Source organism: Nannospalax galili, unplaced genomic scaffold (assembly GCF_000622305.1).
Source record: "Nannospalax galili isolate Female #2095 unplaced genomic scaffold, S.galili_v1.0 scaffold290, whole genome shotgun sequence".
Classification (NCBI taxonomy): domain Eukaryota; kingdom Metazoa; phylum Chordata; class Mammalia; order Rodentia; family Spalacidae; genus Nannospalax; species Nannospalax galili.
Window position 1 is genome coordinate 8,162,581 of NW_008331486.1, and position 16,718 is coordinate 8,179,298.

Sequence of the window (16,718 nt, forward strand, 5' to 3'; positions counted from 1 at the left end):
GAGGCCAGGAAAGGCCATAGGTGAAAGTACAGCTTCAGTTGCAGTGAAGACCCCAGAATTGAAGGGATCATGGAGAGAATCTGAGACTTTGCACTCCAAGAGGCAAGAAAAGCCCATTGGTGAAGGTGTAGCCTCAGTTTCAGTGAAGACCCCAACTTTTTGGAGATGCCAGGACCATGGGATGACCACCAAGGACATCAGTAGGTGTGGAATGGAGCTGACCTTTGTCTGTGAGACGAGCTGTGTGTGCTGTGGACTGCAGAGTCAGAGCAGTGGAGCTGCCAGTACCCTTTGGAGCCCAGAGAATCGTGAGTGAATCCCAGATGTCCAGCCTCGAACTACTTTTCTAGACTTAGGTTTTGCTTAGGTGTGCCCGATTCTTCCCTTTGAAATAAGACGGTACTTGTTTTAGATTTTACAGAAGCCCACCCACAGTTGAGGCTTTTAAAAGAGATTATGGACTTTTAAGTGTTTGGATTTTTTAAGGACTGTGGGGTTTTTAAGGTTGTACTGTCTTATGTTGTAATATTAATGTTAACATATCTTGGGGACAAGAATTGGAAAGGTTTAATAGTGATGTGTTTATGCGTCAAGTTGACAAGGGGTCAATTGTGCTGGATAGCTTTGGTGTCAACTTCACACACCTGGGTTGAGGGAGCCTCAATTGGGGAATTGCCTCCATTGGACTGGCCTGTGGCCATGTCCATGAGGCACGTTCTTGATTGTTGAGTAATGTGAGTGGTGCCACCCCTGGGCAGGTGGGTCTGTGTTGCATAAGAAAGCAGGCTGAGCAGGGGCCAGGGGAGCAAATCAGTAAGCAGCATTCCTCCATGGCCTATGCTCCAGCTTCTGTTTCCAGGTTCCTGACCTGAGTTCCTACCTTGGGCTCTCTGATGAACTGCGACCTGGGAGATGTAAGCTGAGTAAACCCTTTCTTCCCCAAGTTGGTATCGGTCAGAATATTTTGTCACAGCAGTGAAGAAACAAACTAAGATATTAGCTGTGATGTGGGTGCTGGGAACCAAAGAGCAGCCAGGCTCTTAGCCACTGAGCCATCTCTCCAGCCCTTGTTTCTTTTTTTTGAGACAGTCTCATATGCACCCTGACTGGCCTACAACTTACTATGGAGACCACGTTGGCCTCAAACTCACAGATATCTACCAACCTCTGCCTCTGCCTCCCAAGTACTGGGATTAAGCATGTGCCACCACACCAAGTTGGCTTAAGATTTTTTTCTTATATATGTTTGCCTGCATGTACATATGTGTAGCATGCATGCAGTGGCCACAGGAGGCTAGAAGAGAATATCGAATCCACTGAAGCTGGAGTTGCAGATGGTTTTGAGTCACCACATGCATGTTGGGAAACAAACCCAGGTCCTCTGAAAGAGCAGCATATACTCTTAAACACTGAGCTATCACTCTAGCCCACAAAGGTAAGTTTTTTAAAAATGTACTGACTGGGTTCACAAGATGGTTCAGCAGGTAAAAGGTCTCACTGCAAAAGCCTGAAGACCTGAGTTCAATACCTAGATCCTAACAGCGGAGAAGAAAATCAATTCCTAAAGTTGTCCTCTGACCTCAGTACACATACCTTGACATACGAGATCAAGATCTCTCTCCCATAATTTTTTTAATGTATTGATGGGCTGGCAAGATGGCTCAGCAGTAGAGGTGCCTGCTGCCAGGTTTGATGATGTGAGTTCAATTCTGGGGACCTACATGGTGGAAATAGAGAACTGACTCCCACAAGTTTCCCTCTAGCTTCCATATGCACATGTACAACATGGCACACACACCCCCCCATACACATACACATAAAAATAAGTACATAAGCCGGGCGTAGTGGCGCATGCCTTTGATCCCAGCACTCGGGAGGCAGAGGCAGGTGGATCTCTGTGAGTTCAAGGCCAGCGTGGTCTACATAGTGAGTTCCAGGACAGCTGGGGCTACAGGGAGACCCTGTCTCAAAAAGAGCCCAAAAAAAAGTATATATAAAAGTAAAGAAACATATTGACTTCTAAAGTTCTAAGAGACAGTTTTAGAATCTAAAGTTCTAAAAGACATAGAACCTTATTTCTAAAAAAGGCAGAAGGCCCATGAGATGGCTCAGCGGGTAAAAAATACTTGCTAACTGGGCGTGGTGGCGCTCGCCTTTAATCCTAGCACTTGGGAGGCAGAGGCAGGCAGATCTCTGAGTTCAGGCCAGCTGGGGCTACAGGGAGACCATGTCACAAGAAAAGACCAAAAAACAAACAAAAAAAAAAAAAAAAAAAAAAAAAAAAAACTTGCTGTGCAAGCCTGGAGACCTGAGTTCAATACCTGGAATCCACATAAGGGTGAAGGAAAGAACAAATTTCTGAGGGCTGTCTTCTGAATTATACATATACAAAACAATAATAAACAAAAAGGGGCCGAAGAGATGGATGGCTCCATGGTTAAGAACACTTGTTGCTCTTCCCAAGGACCTACCTAGGTTTGGTTCCCAGCATCCACATGGCAGTTTACAACCACCTATAATTCCAGTTCCAGGGGATCCGATGCTCTCTTGTGTATGATATCTGCAGGTTCCTGTACTCACATAGTTTAAATAAACTCACACAGGTACACACACATACACATAAACTTAAAGATTAAATAAATAAAACTTTAAAGTAAGTAAAAAGTATTGGTCACCAGACATTATCCTCTGTAGAGGCATCTATCTAGTTGAAAACTTTTGGACGGATGGTAAAGAATAATCACTGATTATTAAATACCTTTAATCCCAGCACTCAGGAGGCAGAGGCAGGCGGATCTCTGAGTTCAAGGCCAGTGTGGTCTACAAAGTAAGTTTCAGGCCAGCCAGGGCTAAATAGTGAAACCTTGTCTCAGAAAAAAAAAGAAAGACTAATCACTGAGTCTTCTGGAGAAAGCTGAGGCTGAGAGCCCCAAGCAAGTCTAATGAAGCAGTTCTCTGAGGCGATACTAGCAAGCCCCCATCACCCACCTGACTCCAGATGAGCTGCCCTCCTCTTGTAAGCTGACTCAAACTTAGCCAGGTTTTCAAATGGCAGTTCTATTTTCTCACACACCTACACCACACAGACATGTACAAACACATTAATTCAAAAACACCAAGAGACCCCCAAATGCCAACATTCAACGTTCTGTCAAACTGAGTGACTCACGAAATTATGAGTAAAGAGCGTTATTCCCATTTGGCAAGTGCCAACTCATTAATATGCACAAATAACTTCCCTACACATGCCTGCAATCTGAGTGTTAGAGAGGCTGAAGCAGGAGGATCCCAAGTTCCTGAACAGCTTAAACCACAAATAGAACATTATGCTTCACACAGTTCACTCCAGTACACCTGTAAAAGGGGCTGGCGAGATGGCTCAATGAATAAAGTCCTTCACATGGCGACCGGAGTTCAAATCCACACACTCATATAAAAGACCAGGCAGATGATGTGGCAGACCAACCTGGGGAAACTGACTAGCTAGATTAGTTGAATCAGCAAGCTCCAGTCCAGTAAGAGACTCTGCCTCAGTACAATGAAGTGGACCATGACTGAGGAAGACACCTGACATCAGCCTCTGGCCACCACATGTGCCCGAGACACACACACACACACACACACAGGATTCACATTTGGAAACGGGAGCTCAAAATGTTCCAGTGCTGTCTGAGGTCAGCTACAAAGCAGCAGGCAGCAGGGACAGAATGAGTACAGACCTCCGAGCTTTCCAGACAGAATGCTGCTATGCCCAACTGTGAGGGAACACGCTTTCCAGTACAAACACAGACCAGGAGCGAGGCAGTGCCCAGAAGAGGCATACCAGGCCCTGGGGCTGTGGTTCAGTAGCAAGTGCTTGCCTAGAATTCCTGAGGCCCTGGGTATGATCCCAAAGACCCCAAAATAAAAATGATTAAAAGCCCAAGCGTCAGTGAAGGTCCATCCTCAAAGACAGTCCTGTAAGGTTCCCCAGCAAGATCAAAGCATGCTGGCAAGCCAAAACTTTCCTTCCTTCCCTTTTTAAAAATCCATTTAAAAAAAAAAATCCGTTTAAGTTTCATACTAGTGTATATTATCTGGTGACGTATCCACCTATACCCCACACAGCCAGCCCATCTTGCCCCTCCTCCCATTAGTCCCTGTCTCCCAGGCAGCTTGCCTTCGACTTTCATGTCATATTTACATCCTGATTTTCTCTATATAAAACCTGGGATCCAATAGCCAGGCGTGGTGGCACATGCCTTTAATCCCAGCACTTAGGAGGCAGAGGCAGGGGGATTTCTGTGAGTTCAAGGCCAGCCTGGTCTACATAGTGAGTTCCAGGACAGCTGGGGCTACAGGAGACCATCTCAAAAAGACCAAAAAAAGAAAAAAGAAAAAAATCTGGGATCTACAGATGACAGAGACCAGCCTCGTTCACCGAACACCTTATCTCCAGGTGCATCCATTTCCCTGCAAGTGACAGAACTTCTTTCTGGCTAGAAAGTCCACTGTGCATTTTCCTCACCCAGGCCTTGGCTGATGGACGCCTAGTTTGGCTCCATCCTTTAGCCACTTGTGATTTGTGCTGCAATAAACAGTGATGTGCAAGTATTTCTGTGCTATGTTGAGCTTGCAATCCTCTGAGTAAACACCCAGGAGCAGTACAGCGGGTCATATGAAAGATCTATTGTTAGTTTTTGAGAAACTTCCATAATGACTTCCATACTGGCTTGGACGAGTTTACATTCCCACCAAGAGTATAAAGGATTTCATTTTGTCTACAGCCTCGACAGCATTTGGGTTGTATTTTTTTTTTTTTTAAATCACATCTATTTAATTGTGTGTGTGTGTGCGTGCGTGTGTAAGAAGACAATCCTTGTAAGTAGGATCTCTCCTATCATGTAGGTAACAGGGATCAAACTCAGGTCATCAGGCTTGGCAGCAAGTACCCTTACCCACTGCCCAATTAATGGCTGCCATTCTGACTGGGGTGAGATTCTATCCCTTGTTTTTCCACTAAAGAACAGGCTTCCACTGCAGTAGCCACACCTACCCATGACCACACCCAATGACCAAGCCTACAAAAAGGCAGGCATGGGGCTGGAGAGATGGTTCAGTGGTTAAGCACACGGGATGCTCCTGCAGTGGGCCCGGCAGGTTCGATTCCCAGCACCCACATGGTGGCTAACAACAATCTGTAACTCCAGTTACAGGAGAATCTGACACCCCCTTCTGACCTCCACCGCACTGCACAACACGGAAGCACTTGCACACATGCAGGTACACTCATACATACAAAATAAAAATAAAATATTAAAAAAAGGCAAGCACAAAGGCCACAGTTGTCATGGGTTGGCATGATACAGCAGAGGAAGAATACTCACAGGAGACCTCATGAGGATCACACCATGTCCACTGAAACTCCAAAGACAATCTTACCACCAAGAGGTAAAGAGGCCGATATGAAGAGGCCAATACTGGAGAACATGGGTAATGCGTGCAATAAACATGTTCATGCTCTTCTAGGTGTTTAGAGCTCGGTGGTGACCAAGACCAAATAAAGGTGGCACAGGCAGCTCCAAGTGACAGAGATGTTAGCTTTGCAAGAGCAGAAGAAAGTCACTTGGGGGCAGAGTGACCTGGGTACGGCTGAAGCAGTCAACTGAGTCCCCACGGGGATTTATCACGGGGGTGGAGCGCGCAGATACATGTGAATTGGGCCTGGAGTCATGTGTAACAGTAGGCGCCTCTGAGTAGTGGAAAATGAGCTAACGCCTGTAAGGCGCTTTCCCAAGGTCTGGCTCTTCAAAGGCAAGCGTGCACGTTTCTAACTACAGCACTAACGAGGCAGAGGCAGGAGGATGCGAAATTCAAGACCAGCCCGGAGTCCGCCAGACCCGGGCTCAGAACCCCAACAGGGAACGCCCCCCTTCGGTGAGAACCGTGTTTCTTTTGTGCTAACCCCCTGTTGTCTCTGCAGCCTAGTACATTGCGTGGAATCGCTCAGAAGGTGCAGACGTGTCTGCGGGCTGAATGCATGCATCCAGACAGACATGCTGGAGCACGACGAGCGGGGAGAACCTGCGGCGTGAGCCAGGCCCACCCGAGACGGGACAGGACGCGGGTGCGGTGGGGGAGGGTCCTCACCTCGGAGGGGAGGAGAAAGCGAGTGCGTGGGTCCGTGGGGAGAAGACGCGCCCGGCGAAGACACGCGAGGCCCGACGCGCGGGGTGACAAGTGGCCTCGGCTCCGCGCGCGCGCGATCGGTTCGGACCTAACCGCCTCACGTGTGCGCGTCCGTCCTTCCGCCCCGCCGGGGCTCGACTCGCCACGGCCGCCGTCTACACCGGGTTTCCACTTCCCTCCCGGCTCCCGCCCGGCGCCTCCCGACCGCCCGCGCAGACGCCCCCAGCTCCTCACCTCACACACTGGCCGCCGGCCCCAGCCGCCATCTTCGCGCGCGCGCGTCCCGGCCCCGCCCCCTGACGCGGCGCTCACGTGACCCCTGTCCGCCGTGTGGGCGGGGCTGCATTGTCACGTGACGGCAAAGGCGTGGGCCAAGGTGGCGCTGCCCAGAAACTTGAGCTGTTCGCGGCGCGGGCCGCAGAGCTAGTGAGAGGCGCGCGGTGCAGACGTGATCCACGGCAGAAGGGGCAGGCGGTGGACGGTGACCGGACGCGGCTTCCCGGGCCCCGGCGTGGCTCGCTGTGGAGCACCCTGCTGGACGTTGTCAGGGTGAAGCTGCTGCCCTCTGCCTGGCACGCGGTGAGAGCCTCAGAGGCAAGGCGGCCCCAGTCACCCGGCTTCCCGCCGAGCCCAGACCTAGAGACATGACCCGACGGTGCCCTCGGTCCGTCCCGGAGACCGGGGTTCCGCTGAGCGGATCGGTACTGGCCGAGGCCGTGGTGGTGTTCACAGTGGTGCTTAGCATCCACGCATTGGTGTGGGACCGTTACTCGTGGTGTGCCGTGGCCCTGGCAGTGCAGGCCTTCTACGTCCAGTACAAGTGGGACCGGCTGCTGCAGCAGGGGAACGCCGTCTTCCAGTTCCGGACGTCGGCCAACAGTGGCCTGCTGCCCGCCTCCATGGTCATGCCTTTGCTTGGGCTGGTCATGAAGGAACGCTGCCACACTGCGGGGAACCCGTACTTCGAGCGGTTTGGCATTGTGGTTGCAGCCACTGGCATGGCAGTGGCCCTCTTCTCGTCAGTGTTGGCACTGGGCATCACTCGACCTGTGCCCACCAACACTTGTGCCATCTCAGGTTTGGCTGGAGGGATCATCATTTATATCATGAAGCACAGCCTCAGCGTGGGTGAGGTAATCGAGGTCCTGGAAGTCCTACTGGTCTTTGTTTATCTCAACATGATCTTGCTGTACCTGCTGCCCCGCTGCTTCACTCCTGGGGAGGCGTTGCTGGTATTGGGGGGCATTAGTTTCGTCCTCAACCAACTCATCAAGCGCTCTCTGACTGTGGTAGAAAGCCAGGGGGACCCAGTGGACTTCTTCCTGTTGGTGGTGGTGGTGGGGATGGTGCTGATGGGTGTCTTCTTCAGCACCCTCTTTGTCTTCATGGACTCAGGCACCTGGGCTTCCTCTGTCTTCTTCCACCTCATGAGCTGTGTGCTGGGCCTTGGGGTGGTCCTGCCCTGGTTGCACTGGCTCATTCGCAGGAACCCCTTGATCTGGCTTCTTCAGTTCCTCTTCCACACAGAAACCCGCATCTACCTCCTAGCATATTGGTCTTTGCTGGCCACCATGGCCTGCCTGGTGGTGGTGTACCAGAATGCCAAGCGTTCATCCTCTGAGTCCAAGAAGCACCAGGCCCCTACCATTACTCGAAAGTATTTCCACTTCATTGTGGTGGCCACGTACATCCCGGGTATTATCTTTGACCGACCACTGCTGTATGTGGCAGCCACTGTGTGCCTGGCAGTCTTCATCTTCCTGGAGTATGTGCGCTACTTCCGCATCAAGCCCTTGGGTCACCCCCTGCGGAGCCTTCTCTCCCTCTTCCTGGATGAAAGAGACAGTGGACCCCTTATCCTGACACACATCTACCTGCTTCTGGGCATGTCTCTTCCCATTTGGCTGATTCCCAGACCCTGCACACAGAAGGGAAGTTTGGAAGGAGCAAGGGCCCTGGTCCCCTATGCCGGGGTCCTGGCTGTGGGTGTGGGGGATACAGTGGCCTCCATCTTTGGCAGCACCATGGGGGAGATCCGCTGGCCTGGAACGAAGAAGACATTTGAGGGGACTATGACATCTATATTTGCACAGATCATCTCTGTAGCTCTCATCTTAATCTTTGACAGTGGAGTAGACCTCAACTACAGTTATGCCTGGATTCTGGGGTCCATTAGCACTGTGTCCCTCCTGGAAGCATACACTACTCAGATAGACAATCTGCTTTTGCCTCTCTACCTCCTGATTCTGCTGATGGCGTAGTAAGAGCAGCAGCAGGGGTGATGGAGGAGAACAGGGACATGGAGAGGGAATGGATGGCCCCACGGCGCTTGTCACTTGGGCACCAAGAGCCAAACGGTGAGAAGCAGATTGGGTTTTTCAGTTGACTCAGACTTTAAAATAAATTAAAAAAACAAACAAACAAACAAAAAACAATGCTCTCCTGGTTTGACTTTTGCTGATATTTAAAATGCAAAAAGGCTTAAAAGAATACAACATCCCAGAGGACTTGAATATGCTGTAGAGCCCCCTTCTTATAGTCTGGGTGGGGACTAGAAGGATCCTTGGAGGCAATAGAAGATGAGGCCTAATGCTTCAGGGTCTAGTGTCAAGTAAATCTGGTCAGAATCTGACCACACAACTTTACTATATGGCCTTAGCTGAGTCTAAGACTCTACTCTTCTATCTGCAAGATGGGAATAATCAACGCTGCTGCTCACTGAATGCTAGAAGAATCCAGGGAGATGAGGTGTGTGTGATGTACCCAAAGTATTCAGCCTTGGGCCAGTGAGATGGTTCAGGGGTAAAAAGCACTTCCAGTGTAAGGCTGACAACCTGCATTCCATTCCTGGAATCTTTGTAAAGGTGGAAGGACAGAACTGCCTCTACAGAGTTGTCCTCTGACCTCTCCACACGAACTGCCGTGGCTCATGCACACACATACACAGGCACACACACACACAGTACTAACTTTAAAAATCTTCAGCCGGGCATGGTAACGCACCCCTTTAGTTCCAGCACTTGGGAGGCAGAGGCAGTGGATCCCTGTGAGTTCAAGGCCAACCTGGTCTACATAGTGAGTTCTAGGCCAGCTGGGGCTACAGGGAAACCCTATCTCAAAACGACCAAAAACAAAGTCTTTAGGGGCTGGAGAGATGGTTCAGCAGTTAAGACCACTGACTGCTCTTGCAGAGGACCCAGGTTTGATTCCCAGCACCCACATGGTGGCTAACAACCATCTGTAACTCCAGTTCCAGGGAATCTGACATCCTCTTCTGACCTCCTTGGGCATTGTGTGACATGAATGCTCTTACATACATGCCGGTAATACACTCATATACCTAAAATAGAACTAATACAATACTTTTTTTAAAAAATCTTCAGCTGGGGCTAGAGAGATGGCTCAGTTGGTTAAGAACACTGACTGTTCTTGCAGAAGACCCGGGTTCAAATCCCAGCACCCACATGGCAGCTAACACTTGCCTGTAACTCTAGTTCCAGGGGATCCGATGGTCTCTTCTGTCCTCTACAAGCATTGTACAACACAGGTGCACTTACATACATGCAGGCAATACATGCATGTAACCAACTCCCAAAAGTTGTACTCTGACCTGCACTCATGTGCCCTGGCATGCACATGCCTTCACACATGCACACATACACATAATAATAACTTTTTAAAAATTAAATTAAAAAAAATATTCATCCTATGACCCACCCAGGTCAAGAAATCAGTAAGGCAAAATGTCATTATTACCCAAGAGTAATCCAGTAATCCTCAGAAAAAAGCCAGGCAAGATGGGGGAGGGGGAGGGTTGTGCTTGGAAGCCAGAGCGACCTTTGCTCTCCTGACTTCCTTAGAGCAGAACCCAAGAAGGAAAGAGCTCTGTGCATGTGCTTTCTCCCACTTGGACCAGGAAGAGCTGAGGAGAGCATGGGTCAGCTTGCTATGTGCACCAAAGGGCTGGAGAAAGCCAGCCCCACCTGCTCCTGCTGCTTGGTAGAGAGCTGTTGATAGCTAGGATGCACCCAACAGTACCAGCTCCTTGTCAGGAGGTTCTTTTTGAGACTTAGAATCCAGTCCTGTCCAACCCTGCATTTGTCCCTTCTGGTGGCAGAGTCTAGACTGATCCACAGAGGCTGAGGGGAGTTTCTTGAGGGTTCATAATGATTCCACTGTGAATGCTCCAACCAGGCTGTCTAGTTCTATGCCTGGTTCTCCATGATAGGCCACTGAGCTGGCACAGAGCCTGGCCCAGTATCAGGACTATACTAAACTAATTCACCAAATAGATGAATGTTTGCCACCAATAGAAATAGCAGGAGGCCCAGGGCTCTCCCCATCATGGCAGGGAGAGGTGAAAACTGTGGCCTACAAGGCCAGAAGCCAGGAATGGAGCTCTTGGGAGCTGAAGTCTCTTCCTGAGAATCGCTGCCAAGCCCTTTCCCTCGGAGAGCACTACCCTGTCCCTCTGGGGCCAGCGGAGAACCACAAACTGTCTTCCCAGGTTCCATTCTGTGAGCCCAAAGAGGTGGTCTAAGATGAGGAAAGGACGCCAGCTTTGCCCACTGAGTCCATGGGTGGCCTTTAGAAAGACTCTGCAGGGCTTTAGAGTGAGGGAAGGACTAGATCTAAGTTACAATAGTGGCCAGACCTGGCAGGTGACATGATGCCCGAGAACATAGAGCTACGGTGGGCCTCTCTTCAGGCAGTTCCTAGATTGGGAGTGGTGGGACAAGACTGTGGTCCCGGCACTCAGGAGGTGGAAGCAAGAGGATCAGAAGTCTAAGGTCATCCTCAGCTACACAGCAAGCTCAAGCCCAGCCTGGGGTACAATGACACCCTATCTAAAACTTGTTTAAAAGGACCAGCAAACTGTCTCAGCAGATAAAAGCACATACTGTACTAATTCCACAACCTTAGTTGAATCCTCAGAACCTATGAAGGAAGGATAGAACCGACTCCCGAAAGTTGTACTCTGACCTGCACTCATGTGCCCTGGCATGTACATGCCTTCACACATGCACACATACACATAATAACTTTAAAATTATTTTATGTGTACAAATGTTTTGTAAATATACCATTTGCATGCAATGCCTCTGGAAGCCAGAAGAGGGCACTGAGGGACATCTCCAGATGCTAACTTTACATAATAGACCTTAACACAAATGACAGAGTATATGAACTCCCAAAGGGGTATGGGGAGGGGCTATGGGAGGGTGCCAAAGGGGAAGGGGGAAGAGGGTATAAAGATGATTTTATGAGGGGGCTTCTGAGGGGCTGGAGAGATGACTCAGTGGTTAAGAGCACTGACTGCTCTTACAGAGAACCCAGGTTTGATTCCCAGCACCCACATGGGGGCTACTAACTGTCCTTAACTCCAGTTCCAGGGGACTTGGAAGCCCTCTTCTGACCACAGCATTGCACGACACGGGTGCACTCACATACGTGCAGGCAATACACTCATACACATAAAAATAATAGCCGGGTGTGGTGGCACATGCCTTTAATCCTAGCACTCAGGAGGCAGAGGCAGTCAGATCCCTGTGAATTCAAGGCCAGCCTGGTCTACATAGTGGTCTGGGGCTACAGGGAGACCTGTCTCAAAAAGACCAAAAATAAATAAATAAAAATAAATATTTTTTGAAAGACTATGTAATACACAAAAATTCAATAAAAATTTATTAAAAAAGGAAAAAAAGTATATGTGTATGTGTGCTTTGCCTGCATGTATGTAAGTGCATCCCATGTGTACAGTGTCCACAGAGACCAAAAGAAGGTGGGGATCCCCTGGAACTAGAGTTGCAGTTCATTGTTAGCCTCATTGTGGGTGCTGGAAACTGAACCCAGGTCCTCTGTAAAAGCAGCCAGTGCTCTTAAGTGCTGAGCCAACTCTCCAGCCTCTGCTTTTCGTTTCAAACAAACTGTATGTGTGACTGGAGTCAGCCGGCAGACCAGAATTGGCAGTGTCTGGCCTGTGCTCAGCCAAGCAGGATTTGAATTCGGTAGTCGTTACAGAAGATCTGGGTGCTGCCAAGCATGCCTGAAAAAGAACAGCCCTGGCAGGCCGCAATCCGTCCTCCTTGTCCGGGAGAAGAAGGCCCCGGGAGACAAAGCTCCTGGCCCCAGACCAGAGAACAAGTTGGTCCCAGAGCCAGCACTGGCAATACTTGAGAACAGATGCTTAGCCCCAGGATTCTTTGTCCTTTTCGTTACAGAAGATCTGGGTGGTGCCAAGCATGCCTGAAAAAGAACAGCCCCGGCAGGCCGCAATCCGTCCTCCTTGTCCGGGAGAAGAAGGCCCCGGGAGACAAAGCTCCTGGCCCCAGACCAGAGAACAAGTTGGTCCCAGAGCCAGCACTGGCAATACTTGAGAACAGATGCTTAGCCCCAGGATTCTTTGTCCTTTCCAACAAGGGACAAGGGAGTTGGAGTTTAGGAGCTCAGGCCTGGAGGAGACTGACCTGCCTGGACGACTGAGCAGCTGTGTGACTTGAGCAGGTCACTTGGCCTTTCCTTGTCTCTCGTCCTTGGTCTGTAAACACAGATAAGAGCCCGTGCCTCTCCTTGCAGGAACTCAGTGCAGAGCCCAGAGCAGAGCAGCCCAGAGTGCCCACTAAATGTCACTCACTCTTCCTAGGATCACGCACCCATACTGGGCAGGGCGGGATGCCCGTGATGGTTTTCAGCAGGTCTTTCATTCAGCAAGGCAGCGTGTAAAAGAAGGGTCGACGGAGAAGCTGTCTTCAAAAGTCATTTTTATTCAGTGTCTTCTACAGTAATGATCACTTGCCCTAGAGAGGAGACTGAGTCTCACAGAATCCTTTCATGGCTGAGAAGTCACTTCAGAAGGAGGCCCGGTTGGGGCAGTAAGGTGGCAGAGAGACAGAGATTTTGGGAAGCCCTTCAATAAGCCTGGGCCAACGCCTTGTCACTTGTGCCTCTTGACTGCCTATCAGCTGGACAGAGGGGCACAGACACCACCAGAAAAGAAATCCCAGGCAGGAAGATGTGACTTTGGTTGGTGGCTGGAGGCCACAGCTTTACCCTGAGAGAGACGACCCCAGCACTGCCAGGGCTTTTAGGTGTAAAGTGATGGGAAGGGTAGGTCAGCTGTCGGCTGGAGCCTGCAGAGGATGAAGGAGGTGACTTTGAGAAGCAGGGACCACTGCTCCCAGCCTCCAGGGCCTTCTTAAGAGACTGGGGCACATACACCCACCCTGCTACATACCAGTTCTCCGGGCTCCAGACGGTGCCAGCAGCCTCCATGAGGTGGAAAGTGTAGGCCTGGCGTGAGCGGTCCGAGAGGTTCTGCTCACTCTTGTGCACTACTTCTCCATGGATCAGGACTAGGGCCCCTGGTGGGGACACAAGCAGGTCAGGCCAGCAGCTCTGTAGACCAGCAGCCCTGTAGACCACTGTTCTCCTCCCAGGGCAGAAGGGGACACAGCTTCCTCCCTCAAAGTGTGAAGCGTCCTCACTGATCCCCGTTTCTATCCCTGGAAGCTCTGACACCCATAGCCTGCTCCAGGGTCTGAGGCTATGCTCTTAGACACAGGTTCCCCTGGGATCAAGTCCCCTCCCTCATGGCCTGCCTTGGCAAGCCTTATGAAGGGCCTCCCCTCCCCTGGGCAGGGATGATCAGACAGAAGTGCTCTGTACTGTGCCAGTCAGCAGAGAACCTAGTGACACTGAGTTGGACCCGTATTCCCTTTCCTTAAGGAAAAGCAGGCAAAACTTGCCAACAAGCACTTGCTGTGTGCCTCTGGATTCTCTGAAAACATCTTTAAGCATCATTCTCCATTCAGGGAAACTGAGGCTCAGAGACTTTTTTTTCCCCAAACCATTTGCCCAAAGAAACAGCCTGTAAGAGACAGAGTCTGGATTTTAGCCTGATCTGAAAGAGCTTGCTGGGCAAACACCACTTACTGCCTTCCAAGGGTGCTGCTAACCACAGCATCTCCCATTCTGTGATTCCAGGGCCCTTGGGTGGCACCACAGGGAAACTCTTGGTTACCAGGTGGAACATAGACCCCGGGGCATGGCCTCCTGCCTCCCTGTGCTTGGCATCCCACCTACCTCTCCGCACTGGCATGGGCACAAAGAGGCTGTTATCCCAGCAGGGCTCTGACCCAAGGAAGCTGGTGCCAGGCCCTGAGCCCAGAGGGGCCCGGATCATTCTTCTTGATATTCCACCTGTTGGCCAACATGGAGCTTTTAGTCTCTCTCTTCACCAGGTGGTACCTTTCCCTAGGGGTGGGGTAGGCAGGGAGAGACAAGGTCCTCACTGATATGGGAGCCAGGAATGAACCAGAGGCAGCCGTTCTCCAGTGTGGCATCCTCCAGTGCAATCCACATGCCCAGGACCCGGCCCAGGGGCTCCGTGTACAAGAAGGTGGCATCCTGGTGAGGAGACACTGAGGAAGACCCGCCAAGGGGTAAGGAATACTGCCCTTTGACCCACCTCACCTCCACCAGGTTCCCACTCCATAGTCCTCTTGGGGCCCTCAGGGCCAGCATATCCATATCCAGTTAGAATCATACCACTTTCTGGCCTAAGGGCTCTGGGAAAGAGATTGTACCTCTCAAAACTTCCATTTTGCCGGGCGTGGTGGCATATGCCTTTAATCCCAGCACTCGGGAGGGAGGCAGAGGCAGGCAGATCTCTGTGAGTTCAAGGCCAGCCTGGTCTACATAGTGAGTTCCAGGACAGCTGGGGCTACAGAGAGGCCCTGTCTCAAAAAGACCAACAAAAAAAAAAAAAAAAAAAAAACTTCCATTTCTGGGGCTGGAGAGATGGCTTAGTGGCTAAGAGCACTGACTGCTCTTGCAGAGGACCTGGGTTCAATTCCCAGCACCCAAAACGTCCTTAACTCCCGTTCCAGGGGAATCCAAAGCTCTCTTCCAACCTCCGTGGCATTGCACAACACAGGTGCACTCACATACATGCAGGCAATGCACTCATATACATAAAATTTTTTAAAAAATTTAATTAAAAAAAAAACACTTCCATTTCCTCAGTTGTAAAGTGGCCCCAACTATAACCTGCCTCAAAGGTCTGTTGGAGGGTTCTGTAAGATGACCCATTAAAATTGTTTGATACAGGGCCCAACCCCATAAAGCTGAAAAATGGCTGCAGTGGTTTAATTGCAGTCATGTAACTACGGCCATCATTCTTAACCAGAAACAATCAGATTCTAGGCACCAAGTGACCCAGTAGTGGAGCAAGACTGGAAAGTTGGGTACAAAGCCGGTGGCTGACTGTGACCAAGCATCCATATTTCTTTGTTCTATTTTGTGACAGAATCTGCCTATGTAGCCCAGGCTGGCCTAGAACTCACAATCCTACCTCAGCCTCCTGAGTCCTGGGACTACAGGTGCGTGCCACCACACTTAGATAGCACCCATCTTTCCTCTTTTCCCCAATACCGAATTTCGAACCTAGGGTCTCATGCATGTTAGGCAAATGCTCTACCTCTACCACTGAGTCACATCCTCAGCTCTCTCTTTCTATTTTTTTATTTTTCCACAAATTTTAATTGAGTTTTTGTGCATTGCATATAATAGAACTTAATCAAATTCATACCTTCTCCCTCTCCCCTATAGGCCCCTACCAGATTTCAGGTGTTCTGTCATATATGTTAGGACCTGTCTAATCAAGCATTTGTACCTCGAGGCCCCTCAGTGCAAGGTTATCCACTAGTCAGTATACCTAGAGTCACTCCCTTGAAGATCTAGCTCCCTCACCCTGAAGTGATTATTTGCCAATAATTACTTGACTAGGGTTGGGGCTTAACTTTTTTTTTTTTTTTTTTGGTCTTTTTGAGACAGGGTCACCCTGTAGCCCCAGCTGTCCTGGAACTCACTATGTAGATCAGGCTGGCCTGGAACTCACTATGTAGACCAGGCCGGCCTTGAACTCACAGAGATCCACCTGCCTCTGCCTCCCAAGTGGTGGGATTAAAGGCGTGCGCCACCACGCCCAGCCCATCTACTTTTTTTTTACAAGCTAAATCTTCTACCACTAAGACACAGCCACAGTCCATTTGCATATCCACTTTTAGAAAAAATTATAGGAATGGCCGGGCATGGTGGCGCACGCCTTTAATCCCAGCACTCGGGAGGCAGAAGCAGGTGGATCTCTGTGAGTTCAAGGCCGGCCTGGTCTACATAGTGAGTTCCAGGACAGCTGGGGCTACAGGGAGACCCTGTCTCAAAAAGACAAAAAAAAAATATTATAGGACTGAAGAGATGGCTCAGCAGTTAAGAGCATTGGCTGCTCTTGCAGAGGACTCAGGTTCAGTTCCCAGAACCTGCATGATGGCTAACAACCATCTGTAACTCCAGTTCCAGGGGATCTGACATCTTCTTCTGACCTCCACAGGCATTGCACGACATGGGTACATCTACCTACATGCAGGCAATACACTCATACACATAAAATAAAAATCATAAATTCAATATTTTTTAAATTTTATTTATTATTTTTATTTTATGTGTATGTGTGTATTGCCTGCATGTAGGTAAGTGCACCCATGTCGTGCAAT

At 50.0% G+C, this 16,718-nt stretch overlaps 3 protein-coding genes across 4 annotated transcripts in view; 1 reads left to right on the plus strand and 2 right to left on the minus strand.

The window, feature by feature from the left end:
- The window catches only part of Nup188 (nucleoporin 188), a 69,809-nt gene extending 63,340 nt beyond the window's left edge, over window positions 1–6,469 (minus strand). Inside the window, exon 1 of the mRNA XM_008826086.3 lies at window positions 6,403–6,469. Within this exon, the coding sequence (XP_008824308.1) occupies window positions 6,403–6,434 (32 nt within the window). The 5' untranslated portion in view covers window positions 6,435–6,469. The remainder of the gene's footprint in view (window positions 1–6,402) is intronic.
- Window positions 6,470–6,518: 49 nt separating this feature from the next.
- Window positions 6,519–8,600, plus strand: Dolk (dolichol kinase). Its single transcript, XM_008826103.2, has one exon. The coding sequence runs from the start codon at window positions 6,813–6,815 to the stop codon at window positions 8,427–8,429; it is 1,617 nt and encodes a 538-aa protein (XP_008824325.1). The 5' UTR covers window positions 6,519–6,812; the 3' UTR covers window positions 8,430–8,600.
- Window positions 8,601–12,912: 4,312 nt separating this feature from the next.
- The window catches only part of Phyhd1 (phytanoyl-CoA dioxygenase domain containing 1), a 15,522-nt gene continuing 11,716 nt past the window's right edge, over window positions 12,913–16,718 (minus strand). Inside the window, exons 8-11 of one of the 2 annotated variants that reach the window (XM_008826115.3) lie at window positions 14,460–14,588; window positions 14,251–14,367; window positions 13,403–13,529; window positions 12,913–13,298 (exon numbers count right to left, since the gene is read on the minus strand). In XM_008826115.3, coding sequence (XP_008824337.1) covers window positions 13,253–13,298; window positions 13,403–13,529; window positions 14,251–14,367; window positions 14,460–14,588 — 419 coding nt within the window. In that variant the 3' untranslated portion in view covers window positions 12,913–13,252. The remainder of the gene's footprint in view (window positions 13,299–13,402; window positions 13,530–14,250; window positions 14,368–14,459; window positions 14,589–16,718) is intronic. The other variant, XM_008826124.3, reaches the window with a different exon arrangement.

Excerpts from the sequence above, each read along its gene's own strand:
- Dolk (XM_008826103.2), top strand. The coding sequence starts at position 6,813 with ATGACCCGACGGTGCCCTCGGTCCGTCCCGGAGACCGGGGTTCCGCTG.